At 38.6% G+C, this 18,778-nt stretch overlaps 1 protein-coding gene across 6 annotated transcripts in view; it reads left to right on the forward strand.

Moving 5' to 3' along the window:
• Positions 1–18,778, forward strand: part of ZNF385D (zinc finger protein 385D) — a 944,809-nt gene that overhangs the window by 839,606 nt on the left and 86,425 nt on the right. For all 6 annotated transcript variants that reach the window (XM_067737373.1, XM_067737371.1, XM_067737372.1 and 3 more), the window contains one exon: positions 10,022–10,184. In XM_067737373.1, coding sequence (XP_067593474.1) covers positions 10,022–10,184 — 163 coding nt within the window. The remainder of the gene's footprint in view (positions 1–10,021; positions 10,185–18,778) is intronic.

Here is an 18,778-nt window from a genome sequence, read left to right on the forward strand (position 1 = left end):
TTCAGACCTCTTTGGTCAAAAGGGTGTCCTGAGGTCAGGTCAGGTTGGTTGAGCTTCTCTTAATTAAAAGCATTTTCTTTTCCTTTTTTCCTGGAACCACAATTTCCACAAAAATACAATTTTTTCACAATTTACATCCATCTCAAGAGTTCTCTAACTTAGGCACCAAAGTGATTTATACAAAGAACATTAGTTTTCCTTTCTTTTGACAAAAATTAGCATTTATTCTCATTATTGAGCCCATATTCTGTCCCAAGAAGCCTTAGGTAGTTTGTTATAATTTATTTCATTGAATTGGGTTGGGGCTTTGCCAGTTTTTCTAATGGCTGTTGTTTTTTTCCTCCTAATTTTCTAGATACTTTTCATGGAACGTAGAGCTTAACCCCTTTGCAGTAGGACTTTCAAATAGGGCTTGTATTTTTTTCTCATCGTTTGAGTTTGCCTATGGTATTTTTTTGGGGGGGGGATTTTTTTTTTTATTCAAACAGAAAGTCACAAAAATTATAATCATCCTCATCAGTTTACTCACTCCCATGTAATTAATTTTTTCTTTCATCTTGATCTTTTGTTAGCACTTTTATGAATTCATCAGTTTTCCATTAGAGTTCTGAAAATGCTTATTCATTCAGTTCAGCAGTATAGTCAGTTACCAGAAACCTGTACTTGTCAGAGTCTTTTCCATGAATTCCTTGAAGATGAAACCCTTTTATAGGAAATTTTTGCAAAAGCATCAGAGTACACCCAGAACTGTCTGTAAATGACAAAAGACTTAAAAATGACCACGGTTAAAGATCTGATGAAAGTTCATAATAATGCAATTGACAAGGAAATTTAGTTATTTCTGAGATATACATTTTAAAGTAATAACTAGAATTATGACATAACATTATAACACAACATACAAGATTTTTAGAAATTTCATGTAATGTCTGAAACATTTATATTAACATATTTCCATACAAATAACCCAAAGAAAGTTTAGTATTAGTTGTTTTTTGTTTGTTTGTTTGTTTGTTTATACTGCAGGTTCTTATTAGTCATCAATTTTATACACATCAGTATATATGTCAATCCCAATCGCCCAATTCAGCCTATGGTATTTTTAATAGAGAAGATGTATGAATGTGGCTGAATTTTTCAGTGTGCCTCATTCTCTACTCTGTCCCCATAACTACAACTGTCCCCATAACTACAGAAGTGTCTAGCCACTGTTCAGTGAGTCCTTGGTGACTGAATGTGCAGTGAAAAACCTGGAATACGGGTGTGCTATGCCCATCGGAGTTGAGGTTCTCGAGGTTATTCATGGTCCCAATCCCATCTCTTCCCAGTGCACCCAAAGTGCTTCAGAAAAATGCTATAGTACTAAACACTGAGAAAACGTCTGCTCAACTGTATACCATATATTTTGTGGGCTCCACAAATCTCATTTACAATTACATATTTCAGCGAGGATCTTTGAAACAAATTCATCAAAAGAACAGTCAGGACAATTCTCAGATTCATGAATTAGAGATGAGAAATGCTATAAAACTAGAGGGAGGAGGCCTTCCTTGATTTACGGAGAAGTAGGGAATTTAATATTTTTCCCCGAATGAAAGGTGCTCTTTTTCAGCAAATGCAGGGTATAGATTATTATGTGGATTTGTAGGGAGGAAAATGGGTTAATCATGTCATAGTTAATTTCTGTATATTGTTTTAGAGCAATATAGAGAAAATATTCCATTTGGAAACTTTAACCATAGTGTTAATAGAGAAATAGCATTCTCCACATCCTGAAAATTTCTCTGTGTGTATTTAAGAGAATTTGGACTTACAGAAAAATCTTAAAATGAAAAATCATCACCGGAAACATTCATGGCAATTCCCAGATTTAGAAAAAAACCCAAAAACGTTATTCATCAAAATTTTTAAAAAGTGAAACAATCTCCAAATGATGCGTTGCTGCATCCTATGCAGAGAGCTCCCATAAATAGCACAATTTACAGTTGATGGTAAGCTTCTCTCTGAGAAAAAATAATAGTTTGTGTTTCTGCCAGATGCTTTTCTAGCATTAAGTGCTATAAATATGCCCTGAAGTGTATTCAACAGATAATGCAAAGTGCCAAAGAATGGCAGAGAATTAAGTTGCACCCTGTTCACATACAGAATCCATTGAGACACCATATGTATATTTATATTTTAAAATCAAAATGTGAAATTAATTCAAGGTGCATTTAATAGAAACCTATTTAGAGATCTCTGCTAGGTCTCAGGGACAAAATGATGATGTCTTTCTCTGTCTGTTGAGGAACTTACTCTCTGTCAGAAGAAACAGACATTTAACCCTAGTTATGGCAGTGACGTCAGTGCTATAAGGAGTCACTCCCTGTACCCAAGGCCACATGGAGCTGGTGACCTGTGATGAACAGGTATCTGTCAGGCAAGTGAAGGTGCTCCAGGCAGAGGGAGAAGGCTTTGAAAATGATTTCTTCTTGTGGTATTTTCCTTAAGAGAATAAAAGGGAGGGCTTTCCCTCATTTATCTACACAGGAGGCAGTTATTCTTGTTAGAGAGCAGACGTCATGACTGGGGTGATGGGTGGGTAGGTTTCTTGGGGGAGGAGATTGGGACGATTTAGGGGAAGCATGCAGGTCACACCCGGAAATAAAGTTTTTCTCTGCATCTGATACCAACACCTTTGACAGCTTGACCCTCGGACATGATTAGATTCAACATGTCTAATTCCCCCCACACTTTCCAAGGGTAGGTGACAGTCACGCACTGAGGGGAGTGTTCAGCTGTGGACATGGTGAAGGGCTGTTGTACGCTGGTTGAGTAGTTAGACACAGTGGTTTTTCTGATTTCTCTCAGTTTCTTACAAGAAATTATTGTGATTATATCAGTAGAGTTAAAACTCATTTGCGGTCTCTCATTTACAAAAAGATCCCCAAAAGACTGAGCAAACTTCACTAGAACCAAATATTCCTTTTGGCTCAATTAGATCTGAGACAGACTGGGACCTGGGCCCCCTTTGCTGCAGTGCTTGCACCTGGACAAATGTCTCCTCCAGCAAGAAAATACAAAGAAATTATAAAGGACTATAAATAACTGCGTGCATGCACAGTTGGGGCAAATTATGGACCACAAGATACAAAAAGACCAAAAACCCAACTGCCACTTCTCAGGAATCGGGAGCAAAACCAGGGTGTCAGGAGCAAAAGCAGGGCATTGCGCATGCCCCCTGCACTCACCAAAGGGCTGGGCAGACCACCTAAGCCACACCTCCAGCCTGAGCCCTGGCCACACCCCTCCCCTCACCCCATATAAGGAACCAGCTCGCCCCCGCTAGGGCAGTGAGCAAGGGAACCTGTTAAGCCTTGCCTGGATTTCTTGTCTGTCCTCTTATCAATTTCTATTGATCAGAGAAGGCCAAGAACCCTGGTCGGTATCAGATCATGAGCACCGGCTTCCAAAGCCCACTGTCAGCCGGTGTCTCCCAATCAGGACCCCACCATTAGAGGTCACAGGGTCAGCTGTTTGTACCCCAGACATACAAGAACGGTGGTTTCACAACAGGAGCCAGGCAAAAACTCTCAAATTAGCCTCTCTTACTCAAATAAGTGCTATTTGTATCATCCACATTAGATACTTGAAAACATTAAGTACTTAATATTTAAAAATCATGAAGTTTCTAGATGAGTTGAGAAGCTTTGAAAAAGATAAGTGAGTCCATCAAGAGTTTTTCACAGCCACTTAGTGACAAGGTATTTTTATTGCTTATAAAAGTTAGTTACCTAATATATCTGAGAAATTGTGACATGCCTCTCTTCTTTTTCTCTATGTTTATTTAGAATTTGTTTTTTCAGTGACTACTGGTAGTGTATAAAAATGACCCTACTCTTGTGGTATTATCTTTTTTTTTTTTCTATTTTTCTATTCCTGAGGCAGGTACTGTTCATTTCTGTATTGAAGAGTACAGAAGAGAGGAACACATTTAAAGCAACCATCAATCATTTGAGCTCAGAGAGAACACTCTTAATTGAATCATGTTTTTCACTTTGGGACTCAATGCAAGTGAATTTTCACTTTTATTCATATTGTAGTCATCTACCTAAATGTTAGCTGCACAATCACAGATTAAAATAAGTTGTTAAATATTCTTTCTGGGACATGTAATTAAGGAATAAAAATATCTTTCTCATGTCGTTTTCTCCATTGAGTGAGAGAATTTGAAAAGTACATGTCTTCCCATCAGTAAGGAAAATGTATAACCATGAACTATTCTATCTTGAAATTTCTTCTTCAAATATTTTGTTAAGTGGAGTAACAGGGAAGGCAGTCTCTTAGCTTACTAGGGTGGTTTTTATTTGCCTGCTGGCTAGGAGTTTCCTTCAATTAAAACAGCCTTAAGTACATAAGGAAAGAACTTAGCCATGGCTAACGCTGAATCAGTTAATGCAAATATAATAGTGAGTTAGATGCTTGTTATAGTGAGGTTTTAAGAGACATGACACAGGGCCTTGCTTTTGCTTATTTTTATACAGAACTAGCGATTCCCCCAGCCCACCCCCCCACCCCCGCACAAATGGATCACAGCAAAGCATTCAACATAGAGATACAAACAATAGGGTCAGAGGTCATGCTGCAACAATAATTAGCTTGGAGAGAAAAGGTAAAATGTACAGAGAGAATCACAAAGGCTTGGAAAGCACTTATATGGGGTTTGAGAGTTACAAGATTTCCAAGATTGATCTACTATTTTGAATTCATCCCTCTTGTATAGGAGTTCCCCAATTCCCTATGTTATCTGAGTTATTTTTTACTTCTTTTTACGGCTTGTTTTTAAGGAAAGAAACTTTTGATTATTTTTCTTGAGTAATACACATGACTCACAGTTAGACATATGGAAAGGTTCAATCTTCAAATGACTATATATTGATCTTTTAAAACCTAGACATTGGCCACTTATACAAGAAGGGGCCATCTTTGGAGAAAATGTACTAATATTTAGGATGAGTGGTTCTAAAACTTTAGTATGAGTCAGGAGCACCTGGAAAGGTTGTAAAACACGGATTGCTGAGCTTCATAGCCATAGTTTCTGATTCAGTGGGTCTGGGAAAGAAGTTGAGAATTTGCATTCCTTTTTTTTTTTTTTCAAGTTCACTGAATATCATCTTATTGCTTTTTTAAATTGAAGTCTAATGGATTTACAGTATTATGTTAGTTTCACGTGTACAGCATAGTGATTCATTCTTTTTTCCAGATTGTATTCCATTATAGTTTATTATAAGATGTTGGGTACAATTCCCTGCACTTCTAACAAGCTCCCAGCTGCCACTGCTGCTACTCATCTAGGGACCACACTTTAATGCTTTATATGAGTATTAAATGAAACTGAGAGTTGATAATAAATTAAGATAGAATCATTAGAAACTTTCTATTGATATATACAAAAGTGATATTCAAAATATTTAACAAGCCGCTGAACAGTTAGAATGCATACTGGTCTTAATCCACATGGCTGAACCTATGCAGATGGCCTCAATATTAGATTTGAGTGAGTGTATGCAACATAAAAACAACTGTACAGGGCTTCCCTGGTGTCGCAGTGGTTGACAGTCCGCCTGCCGATGCAGGGGACACGGGTTCGTGCCCCAGTCCGGGAGGATCCCACATGTCGCGGATCGGCTGGGCCTGTGAGCCATGGCCACTGAGCCTGCGCGTCCGGAGCCTGTGCTCCACAACGGGAGAGGCCACAACAGTGAGAGGCCCGCGTACCGCAAAAAAACAAAAAACAAAACAAAACAAAAAAAACTGTACAGAGATAAATACAAATTTTAAACTTTTTTCCAGGAGTAGTTTTTCAATAGTTTTCAAAATAAAAATCTAAAGTAAGTGTTTTAGAGTTTAGGATACTATAGCTTTTTATCATTTCATTTTTTTATATATCCAAAACAACAATCTAAGTTAAAGTTTTGAAATCAGATAATTTTCTTAAAAAATAAAGAATTCCTCTGTTCAAGTATTATCTTTTGTCTCCCCAAAGAGGATGGTAACTTCTTTCATAACCACTCTTTATTTTTCTGATGTTACACTTTAATAGGATAATGTTCATTTTATTTTAATAAAAATTGAATGTGATAAAATGAAATGACATCAGAAACTAACAAAGACCACCTTGTTCTTTTTGAAATCACGTGCTCATGAAAATGAATTGGTTATCATTGCCATATATGTATGCTTACAGTAAACTTCCTAGTTCTTCCAAAGCATATCACGAGACTTTATGCCAAAGACATGCAGATTAAAATTGTACAAGGTATTGGAGCTAAGGGAATAAAAGGATGCATGAACATTAATTTTGCAGTGAGTTTCACAGAATAATAGTGCTTTATAACAAAGCCTCATAGATAAGCAAAATAGATGTGTGTATATGTGTGCATGTGTTTCAAAATGATGAAACTCTTCCAAGTGTTCGCCATTTCACGGTTATTTTTATCTACTTTGGAACTTCAGTTCCATTTAAACCTGAAACCTTTTTGAAATACTGAAGACAAATTTTGAAGATTGAAAAGTCTGACTGGCTACTGAAGGCTAGGATTGGTGCTGACATTTAAAGTGGCATCGCTCTTCTGCAGGAATGTGTGTGCATATCTTGAATGTCACCGCTTGCCTCTGGGATGACACTTGTTAGATTTCATGGTGTCATGTGCTAGTTCAAGGTCGGCGATAGTGATTTTTACACTATACCCGAATATTCCATTTATGATCTGAAAGGAACTTGTTGAAAGCAATGTTTTCTTGTTCTCTGTGTACTTTGATCACCTAATTCTCTTTGAGTTTTAAAATACAGAATTCTGACATGTGCTGTGATGAAGTAATATACTTAACTTTGAAATCATTCCTGTGAAAAATAATAGTCTGTTCGTGTTCGATGGTTCCCAGGTTTCTGAGGATGACTTGACTCAGAGACTGGCTAAGAAATAATAGGAGACAACCTTGGAGGGAAAATGGCATGCTACATACACCCAGCACCTCTCTGCCCAGAGGCAAAGCAGATGAGGCCCAAAGACACATCCCCGTCCAGCTTTTTGAAAAATCTCTCAGCACGATTCCTTCTTAGGCTGCAGCTCCGTCTACAGTCACAGAAAGGTTAGATGTGGCTGAAAAATCTATCCAGTCCAGTGAAGTGGGCTAACAGGGTAAGGAGCGCTGTCTGGGCTTTCTTCATTTACACAAGGAACACGGCTTTATGTAACACACCTGTATCACGGGGGCTTGCGGCAACACGGATGCAACTAGAGATTCTCATACTAAGTGAAGTCAGACAGAGAAAGACAAATACCATATGATATCACTTACATGTGAAAACTAAAATATGACACAAATGAATTTATCTATGAAACAGAAACAGACTCACAGACATACAGAACAGACTTGTGGTTGCCAAGGGGGAGGGAGATGGGGGAAGGAAGGATTGGGAGTTTGGGGTTAGCAGATGCAAACTATTATAGAGAGAATGGATACACAACAAGGTCCTACTGTATAGCACAGGGCAGTATATTCAACAACCTATGATAAACCATAGTGGAAAAGAATACAAAAAAAGAAGAGTTCAGGGGGCAGTATACATAGATATTAAAATTAATACCAGTAGAACCCAAGAGCAGTCCAATAAATTATACAAACATAAAGATCAATGACAAAGAAAATTTACAGTATCCAGAAGGGTTATCTGTCTGCATTCTGTTTCCAACTTGTATATCGACTTCTACCCCTAGCACACACACACCCTACGCCACCACAATCACATTGAGGCTACCCCGATCCGCCTCCACTATATCCAACATTTCCCCCGAAATTCTACAGGTCTCTCCATAGCATTTTGGACCTTCATACCATTCAACTTTTTCTTTTCAAATTTGTGGGAGGCTCACTTGCTTTTTTTTTTTAATAGCAGATATTTTAATTATTATCAGGGCGCTTTGGGACTATTATTCAATTAACGAGTGTGCATATTGTCTTCTTTTGTTTTGCTTTTTAATATATCAGGGGTCTCAACTGGGAGCCTACCAACTATTGGTAATTTGATCACTCTCTTTTCCCCACAACTCCCTGAGCCATTTCACTTGTAGGAAGCATTGGCTTAGCTGTATCTGTGCAGAGGGTTTTTTTTTTTTTCAGCCGGGGGGCGCGGAATATAAGTACACTCTTAAGTGTCAGGATTCTTTTGGAGTAACTTTCTTAATATCTAAAATAGTGACATTCATCTGGTCCCATGGTGTATTAAAACAAAGTCATATCTGATTTGAAATACCACCGAGAGTATAGATTTGCCAGGAACCTTAGAATGAAAGTATATGTACAAAATGTATATTTTGAAGATATATGTGGGGATAGCACTGTTTATCTCAACCTTATATTTTAATATGCATTATATATAAAGCATTCACTTCTATACCAGGAGTAGGAGATGAGCCTTGCTTTAAGGGAAAGTACATCATCAGCTGTCTAGAGAAGATGACCGACTATATATTGTGGAATTAATTGCATACAGCATCATGCCCTCAAAAGATATACCCAAAGGATTTGAATTATTGGAAATAAATCAGGAAGGAGAAAAAAGGGACACCACTCTGTCCATCAAAATAGCATTTTCCATGTAGAATCAAACCAATCCAATCTATCACTGGTTCCTCAATTAAATATAGTAAGTCTTAACTTCATATTTTGACTCACACTATGTCTTTTGATGTTATGTGTTGTTGGAAAACTGATGCATGAGTGTCCTCTCTGTTCAAACTGTTTCTAATATACAATTTCCTTGTCCAGTGTTCTTTCAATAAAGGTACCTAGTCCTTTGATGATACTTGTCAGAATGATGCAAATGAAGGTGTGGATTATATATTTATCTACTTATAAAAAGATATTATACTGCAACACCCTACCTACCACAGTTGCTGTGATGAAGAGGCCAATGTGCATTTTTCTGGCAAAATGGAACATTGAGTTTAAATAAGTCATGGGAAGTGATGCATAGATACTATACAGAATTAGTCCTCCACCGAGATTTCTTCCTTGTGAGGTCACAGTTTTAAAGGTTTTGAGCTGGAAAACCTTCTAGTCTAAGAATCTCCCTGCCCACTTCCACCTCACCCTAAACTACAAAGGCTTCCCCGTCACCACCAATAAATTAACATTAATAAATATATATTTTTTTAAGATGATTTTCTATCTCATTGTCTCTCCAATACCAAAAGATAAGGTTAAGAAAATCGAAACTTGGGAATATATATATTACTATTTATAGAAGTCTCAGAAAGCAAAGGCAAAAGTATTGCATCGGCCACATGAAGTGCTCAAAACACACTGGATCCTCCTGGCAATGGACCAGGGCACAAAGGACACACGTGTTGAAAGAATACCTTGAACTCAGACTACCCTCTGTGGGAAGCAAAGAGAAAGAAAGAATCATAAAATTGCCCAGCTTCCATATACTCCATTTGGACTTCAGCAGTACATTTGATTTTGAACTCTCACGCTCCCATCTCAGCCTCCAGGGTGCCTATTTCCCTTGTTATCGGTGAATTTTTCCTGGTAGACACCTGTTGGGTCCTGTATTAATAAGACACATTGTAGCAGGAGAAACATATTTCCGGAGCCAAGAAGGTGAGAGCTACTCTTTCTAGGGCCCTTGTTAATCTTTGGGAGCCCAGCATCTTCTGTGACAGAACAAAGGCAATACAGTTGTAAATTCTTTTATCTCCCACTCCACAAAGAAAATGTTGTTGCTATGTTAGTGTTCATCTACATTTCTCTGAAGAGAAGCAATAGAATATTTCTTCCTTCCATCCAGAGGTTTTAGAACTTGATTCCCGTTGCTTCGTAGCATCATTCTAAATAGAACCCCACCGTTTGACCACAGCCAGAATTCGCGTGAATGGTACCTATTATTGAAAGGGAGTCTGTATTTGCAGTAATACAGAGAATGCCAGTTTAGAAATGAGCCTGATTGCATGGTTCATTTTGTTCTCCTTTGTAGAGCCAGGCTGCGGCCCACTACAAAGGCACGAAACATGCCAAGAAGCTCAAAGCACTGGAAGCCATGAAAAATAAGCAGAAATCTGTAACTGCCAAGGACAGCGCAAAGACTACCTTCACCTCCATCACTACCAATACCATCAATACCAGCTCTGACAAAACAGGTTAAGCGATGCTCTTTGTTGTGTTACTGTCGTCCTCATCCTTGTTGTTCGGGGGCTCCTTCCCTTGCCTGAGTGTATCTGTTGCTGGTGTTCCTTCCATCTTGATTCATGCTTGATCCATCTTTCTATGTAATGGTAATGCTCCCCCCTCATTTTTCCAATACCCTTGAGCGATGTCGATAATCGCTAGTAATGTTGCAGATTTTGCATCGGAAACAGTCCTGTGGCTGTGTTAGAGGAACACAAGAGTCAGAAGGGCATCTAAAGCCATACCTCTTTTTGAGAAGTGAACCTTTCCGGTGTGTATCATTTGCATCTTGTATGCAAGCACGTTAGCCTATAACCGCATGGCAGATTTGATTGAACTGTGAGTACACAGCAGAATATGCCGAATGAATCAAGAAGGCCCCCATAAGGGCATTATTCCTGACAGGGTTTATTCTCATAAATCTCAAACATTGCATTGTTTTAAGTAGTGGCTGTGTGAATCTGGGCTTGTTATGGCTGGGTAACCTTCCCTCTGCATACACAGGTAAGTGTTATTGATACCAATTATTCTTTTTAACAGTCTTCACAGTGAAATGACTGCCTCTGAATGGTGCCTTGGGATAGCTCCTCGAGCAACCAGTGTATTCACGGCAGGGGAAGCCAGTGGGGTTTCCATAAGGTGACATTTAAAAATATAAGACCACTGGTCCTCGAAACTTACATAAAAAGAGATCCCGTGTGATTCGTGGATGTACACACATCCCTTTAATGAATCACGTTCTAAGAATACAAGGGCTGGTATGTGCCAGTGGCTTTCCAGCCCCTACAAATAGCAGTGATCAGGAAGCATTTATATTGTCATTGATGGGAATGTCTTACCTAGAAGAGAACTTCTGGCCCTGGCTGATGAAAATATAAAGTCAACAGTGAACCAACGCAACAGATTAAAGCAATGTTATTACACGCGGTACACCCATGGGACCTATAATACATGGTCCTCAAAGGATCTGGAGAGAGGCTTGCTCCTGTGTGAATCTGTAAGGGACGACAGTGTCCTCTGTGAGTTCCCACAACACACTTTATATACTTCATCTGAATATTATTGGCGCATGCATCATGCCTCCTTCCTCAGTAACCTGTATACTCTCTGAGGCTGAGTGACCTCTCGTCATCTTTGTATGCCAGCACCAGTCTGACGCGGGGTAGGTGCTGAGTACAATGTCTGTTGGCTGCATTTTCTTTCATCCCTTTGATTCTCTGATTCATCCGGTTTTGTGTCACAACATATAAAGGGGGAAGAAGAAAAAAAAAAAACTTGTCATGTTCATTTCTTTGGTATTCAGAGCAAGAGCTGAATTATACCGTCTTATTAATTTAGATGTAAAACCTTGTAGGGAACACATTATTCTTTTCTCCATTAATTGAAAAGTCACCGCCCTATGTGGGGGGCTGTAGGGGAAATGAGCAGTCTTGAAGCAGGTGAGTGTAATTTCTGCTCCCAGATATTGGCATCTGGGATGGGATCCCTAAAGCCATACTCGCCATAGAGACATATATTTCATTTGCAAAAAGACAGTAGGTAGGAAGAATAAAGATGTAAATTTGATGTAAAAGGTTTGATATAAAGAGATGAGTTTGATGTAAAGTTTTTGCTTGTTGCCAGACTCTTCTACTCCTAGACAATTTTATCAATAATGGCTGTTTGGATTACCTTGATTTCTCTTTAAAATGCAAAAAATCCCTGTTACATTGAGATGCATGGCATTTAAAAATATATATATGTACATGGTGGGTAGAGCTGCTGACTGGACTTAAGAAGTGCTCCCTTGTGCGTCATCTCCATTACATAAATGAGTTATGAATACATACCTCCATCCCTCACCTGAGAGACTAGAGTGGAAAGGCTCTGTCCTCTTGGAGGATGAATGGAAACTAGTTTGGACTGGGTTGTGGGACAGAGCCTATATAAGATAGACAGAATCCTAGTGAGGATGCCAGATTCACCTAGTGCTTGGAATGGTGTTGAAATGGTGAAGTGCCCTTTCTAGCTGGAGCTAGAGAAAATTCCAGAAGGACAGAGGGATAATAAAATCTGCAAAGTTAGTACAAATATCTTAAAGCCAAAGTAAGGAAGTGATGGGCATCTGGAAGGGGTTGGCTTCCTGATCCAAGGGGACCTCTACCCACAAAGAAACAGGTCATACAGGTTGAAAGACTAGCGAGTCCAGCACACTCACTAGGTGTTTTAAGCCAAACTCTATCCTTATCTGGGATTTCTGCAAAACTACCTATGAGAAGTAGCCCAAGAAAGGTCCTGGAATTTCATAGGCTCTTAGCCCATTCGTATTGCAGTATGAATCCGAGGCACCTATGCTGATAAATGGGAATTTTCTTAAAGCTATTACCTGTCCTTTTTATTACTGCCTGTGTCCTCATACTGATTGGGAAGGAGCACAGCTCTGAAAACAGGATGGGTCTCTGAGCTAGTTTCATACAACAGTTAAATACTCGGAGGCAGAAGGGGAACGAGAGAAGACTGTGAAATCAAAGACCACATATTTTTTAATAATAAAAAATTGTAACCTTTCTACTTAATGTAAAAAGTTGTTTTGGGGTTTGTGGACTTATCCATGCATAAAAGGTATAGAGACATTAAACCACTTTCAGTAAGTTTACCAAATTGTTCCTAAGAAGAATTTAATATGTATGTAGGCCAATTGCTTTTTAAAATGCTTAAGTATACAGTGATGTGATAGACAAGAATCTTAAGAGAAGGTTGGGCAACAATAGTAAAAAAAAAAAAAAAAAAAAGAAAGCAAGAAGTGATATAGACTTGAATTTAAAAATTGCTTAGGAGGTTTTCCTGGGATTCTTTAAAACACAAGAAATAGAATACTCATAAAAACCAAATTCTCATTCCAAATCTACTTACAAAAAGAGAATGTAGACAAACAATTCCTTCTAAATTCCTAAATCATGTATTATGGGCTTAAATTGCTGCCTTAGGCTAATAAATATGTCTACATATTTGGGCTTACATGAGGGCTGAGGTCTCAGTCGCTAACTTCGTGATCTTGGGATTCTTTTCCCCTCATTCTACCAGTCTGCAGGCTGCAGTGGTGAGCAATTCAGTGATCCACCACCAGCCGCTCCCAGATAGCCTCGTTCCCCTACTGCTAGGCAAGGAGACACTCCCTAACGTTAATACATAATTTTAGTTCTTACAATCTAATGAGGAGTGTTTGGTGAATTTACACAAAGAAAAATTTACAGGCAAAAGTAATATTTTAAAAAATATTTCGAACACTCAAAATTGTTGGTACGGGAGGGTGATTGCTATTCATTCACAGAATATTTCATGGAGCAAACATTTCCAAAGGTGACCAGAATAACTTTGTCTGACTTAGCGAGGTTTTGTTTTTAATTGAAGTATAGTTGCTTTACAATGTTGTGTTAGTTTTGGTGCACAGCAGAGTGATTTGGTTTATATATATACACACACATATACATATATACATACCTATATATATATTATTTTTGGATTCTTTTCCATTATAGGTTATTACAAGATACTGAATATAGTTCCCTGTGCTACACAGTAGGTCCTGTCGTTTATCTATTTTATGTACAGTAGTATATAGTCCTATCTGTGAATCCCAAACTCCTAATTTATCCCTCCCCACGTTTTTCTTTTAATGCAAGTTTTCTATACAGAAAAAGTAATGACAAAACTTAAGAAATTATGCTTAACATAACTTGGCAAATATAGCTCAATTGATTTTTTTTTTCCTGTGAAATGACACATTCGCAGTTGTTGGATTAAGTCTTGTGCGAAGTCATCCTCTGGTCTTTCTTTACTTTCCCTTTGGGGACAATTGTATTCATTCCTATGACCTATCCATTAGGTTAGGCTAGGTGAATCTGCAGTAATAAACAACTGTCAACTCCTGGTGGCTTTTACAGCCACTAATTATTTCTCTCACACCCTACAGAGCAGCTATGGGTTTTTGTTTTTTTTTTTTCCTTTGTTAATTTAACTCTAGGGCCAAGCTAATGAAGCAATCACTAGCTGGGCATTACCAGTTCTATGGAAGAGGAAAAAAGAAGGGTGTGAATCAATAGGCTTTTGAAGCTTTTTAATGCAAGTGACTTAACTTTCCTCTCACTTTCCTTGGCGAGTCACATGATCAAGCCTGATTATAAAGGGCAGGGAAGAATAATCTTCTTCAGGGAAGGGGACAGATATTAGTGAGCAATAAAGCATCACATCCCACCATGGCTTCCGCCATCCCTGTGTTGGAGTCTCAGCATTCCACATCTCCAGCCTTGTTCTTCTCCTAAAATCTGACCTGATTTCTTTTTTTTTTTTTATACATTTTATTTATTTATTTATTTTTAAAACCCAGCTGCATTGTGTCTTTGTTGCTGCATGCAGGCTTTCTCTAGTTGCGGCGAGCGGGGGCTACTCTTCGTTGCAGTGCGCGGGCTTCTCACTGTGGTGGCTTCTCTTGTTGCGGAGCATGGGCTATAGGTGTGCGGGCTCAGTAGTTGTGGCGCACGGGTTTAGTAGCTGTGGTGCACGGGCTTAGTTGCTCCACGGCATGTGGGATCTTCCCGGACCAGGGCTTGAACCCGTGTCCCCTGCATTGGCAGGAGGATTCTTAACCACTGAGCCACTAGGGAAATCTCTGACCTGATTTCTAAGGCTTATTGGTCACTCACTTGGATGGTTTGTTAGCACCTCTATTTTGCAGGTCCAAAAAAAAATAAGCCTAACTTTGCCCATCCTCTCCAACTCTCTCTCCATCCTGTCTTCCCAAGTTTTACTTTTGGTCCCGGAGCTCATAGACCTGAAACCTTCTATCCGTCTTAGCCTCTTCTTCCTATCTCAGTCCACACATCCGTTCAGTGGTTGGAACCCACTCCCCTCACATTCCCAGAAGACGTCCTTCACTCTTTCACACATGGTTTCTACCCATATCCTGGCCTCATGGGTCTCAGTTTTACTCCTACCGTTGCCCTAGCCTCCATGCAAGTCCAACTGCCTCCATTCTGGCCCCTTGACAACCACATCCTTCATGCTACAGCCCATTCATACTAGACAGTAGATAAGGCACAGCACTAACCCACTCAGAAACCTTCACTGTGCCTTTATGCTGGACCTCATGGTCCCCCATGGTTTGATCACAACCTGCCTTTCCAAACTTTTCTTCTGTTGTTCACCTGCAATATTCTCCACTAGAGACATGATCCCCCTGCATCTTTGTTTCTTATACTGTTCTTCTAAATTTCTCCCTTAAAGTGTGTCACTTTCTCTTGTTCGTTCTGCCTATGAAGTCCCATAAGAATCCATATCTTCCTAACTGCCCTATCTTATTCTTGTATAATTTTTATGTCTTTACCTTTTCCTATGGCCAGATGATATGCTCATTTAGAGTACATACTTGCATAATCCTTTTATTTACCTTTTTTCCTTTAAAGAGTACTTTTTGTGTAAAAGATAATAAGTAGTTTTTTTTTTTTTAATAAGTAGTTTTAAAACCTGAAGCAATCAGTTTTGCTCTCTTGTTCTTGAATTAAAAGCAAACCTCTAGACTTTTTTATTTGTGAATACCTGATTGCATGAAAGAACAATGGTTCTCATTAATGCAAAGAATTCTGAGATATTGCTCCTCAAATTTCAGAGTAGCACGTTTTCTTAAAGGTCATCAAGTCTAACTCCTAAAGTTTGTTTGTTCTTTGTTTGCTTCCTTTGAGATTCCCTGGTTACACAGGTAAAGAAGACTTGACGTTTCTAATGTTCCTTCCGGTGACTATCAGTCAGGAGTTAATTAGCCTATTGAGTTTTAGATTTACGATAGTCATCCACTTGGTAAGATCTGAGAACATTTCTCCCTGGTTCTATTACATAATTCTCTCAAGTCTCAGCGAATTGCAAATATAGTCATTAGATAAAGCTACTATGTTACAAGTTAAATTTGCACTTTTCTCTCTTATGATTCAGTCTTCTTTGTATCAATTTTCCCCTCTCTTTTTCTTTTTGGCAATTCAAAATTATCATCCAGGGATGTTGTACTTACCTGACCCAAAGGTGCCAAGAGTGAAATACTTTTGAATCTATTTATGAAAAGGTCTATGAATGCAAAGGAACATTTATTTACTCTGAATTAATAATTGATTCTAAGTGTTTATTGGAATTCAAATTATTTATACTTAGAGTGATGGAGACTTTTCTAATGATAAAGAAGATATCCAATGGAAAGTGATATCCGATGACTACAAATAAATACATTAGGAAACAAAGCCTCTTTGTGAATGTCAGTCAATTTTATAAGGTCACAGAGTCTGGGGTCTTTCCTTTCCTGAGCCTTATCCTCTCAAGCCAGCTGTTTACATCAGGCCCAGTGCCAGGCAGTGCTAGGCACACACTTTTTTTTTCTTTTCCATTTAAGTAGAAGCTAAATCATGAGAATGGTGACCTGGAAATAAAAGTGGTAGATGAGTAGTTTGTAAGGAAAAGCCAGTCCAGTGCCATTTAGAAAACAGACACATAGTTTTCAGCAGAGGACAAGAGAGAATTAGCTTTGTTTCTGTTTTCATAAGGAAGTTGGGAAAAGTTCACTTTTCTTGACAAAGGCTTCAGACAAAGGTCCCAAGTGTTGAAAATTATAACAGAATACAAGCTGGGTTTGACATCAGAAAGCCATGCATCTTTGAAATTGTGTTATACATTTGTATGTATGATATAGTATGGAATATATCAGATGGTATTTTATTATATAAATATTTTGCGTACATATTTATTGATATGCAAGATTCTGTCTTTAATACCTGTTCCTGAAATACCCCACTACACCAGATCTTCATAATCAGCATTGCCCATTTTCTTTAAGAAGAGGAACACATGCTTTTTTGGCTTATGAAGCCATAGCTCTTTTGACCTTTCAGAGGCAATACGAAGTCATTTGAAAAGGGACACATTTCTATCAGCACTTACTAATCTGGTGTAGTGACGTAAAAATGCCCCTCTTGGCGGAGTAGACATTGTGCTGGCTCCTGGGGTCTTTCTTTTCTCACCCATTCTCCCAAACAAAGACCCCTTGGAACAGTCACTAATACAATTAAGGACCCCATTGCCAGCATCTTGGCACAGGCGCTGAAGCACTGTTGCGAGACCACTGATGCCTTAAGTGGTTTTTCTTTTCTTAGCGCTGGCTCATGACATGCTTCTGACTGGTCAAAGAAAGAGCCTTTACCAAGTGTTCCCTGCTCAAGATGTGTGATAAGTACCAGCAGAGTGTGCTGGTAGCAGATCTCTAGAGAGATTAAAAAAGAGAAGGGAAATTCAGAAAGGAAACACACACACAAACTCTAGCTGCTTATTTGAATATTGTGGTTCCAGGATCCTTGTGTATGAATCAGTGACGACAGATCATACGTTAGGGGTGATGTGGAAATCACAAACAATATTCTATCCTGTTCTTTTTGTGCCTGAGGAAATCAAGATGAATGGTATTGTGCTGATAAAAGCTTTGACCCAGATACATTATACAAACCCAATCCTTGAATCGCAGAAGAATTTCACCAAAAATTCTTCATCTGGACAGGAACGTGTTGTCTTCCTAAACGTAATGAATGAGTGAAGCAGTGAGGACCTACATTTCCTAAAGAACCTGTCGTCTATCCATATGGTCAAGGGCTGGGGTATTGTGTGCATGATAGGAGGGGAATTAAAACTAAACTGACAAGCTAGACATAATTTATGTTATGGTTCAAAGCAACAGGGTCCCTGACGTGTGTGTGTGTGTGTGTGTGTGTGTGTGTGTGTGTGCGCGTGCGCGTGTGTGTGTGTATCTGTAAACACTTCGTGTATGTGACTGTCTTTCTTTAAGAAATACCAAATTGAATAAAATAAATGATAAGCTAAACACCTAACCAGTATCTATGAAATAACAGACATCTGGATGAATTTTAAAAACTAAATTAAAACTCCCAGTGGCTTTGTCTACAGCTGCTACACTTCTGGAAACATCTGTATCTATGTGTGCATTTGTGTGTGTTTTTTAATTAATGGAGGGGTTTTTTTCTCCCCCTATTTTTATGTTCTTCTTAGGAATCAAGTGGACGTAAGCTTATATAATGATAAAATATTTCAACTGCAAAATAATAATTCTTAATGTTAGACTCTTAACTATAACAAAAAAGTTGAACAATGATCAAATATGACAGAACATGAAGTGAGCACCTGTAAAAAACACGTGGACCATGAGAGAACTTCGTCTCCAAAGTGGAAAAGTGAAGGGTTTAATATCTAATAGTAATAGACATGAAACGAATGTGAAACGAAACATGTTAGCAGCACATTTCTTACAGTCAGGAGCCATAAAGCTTCTACTGAATTCTTAGTAAAACACAAACTGAAACAGATATTTAAATTAAAAATTATACTTGCATTTGTGTTCAATGAATTCCAGACTCTTAAGCATGGCATCAGAACTTTTTTGTCGTCTGACCTTTGCCTACCATTTCTGGCAGTCCTTCACATCTCTGTTGAACTCCAGCGCAACAAAATTACTTGAGAATCCAGGGCAAGGTGCGTGTGTTCT

This window comes from Pseudorca crassidens, chromosome 5 (genome assembly GCF_039906515.1).
Source record: "Pseudorca crassidens isolate mPseCra1 chromosome 5, mPseCra1.hap1, whole genome shotgun sequence".
Lineage (NCBI taxonomy): Eukaryota > Metazoa > Chordata > Mammalia > Artiodactyla > Delphinidae > Pseudorca > Pseudorca crassidens.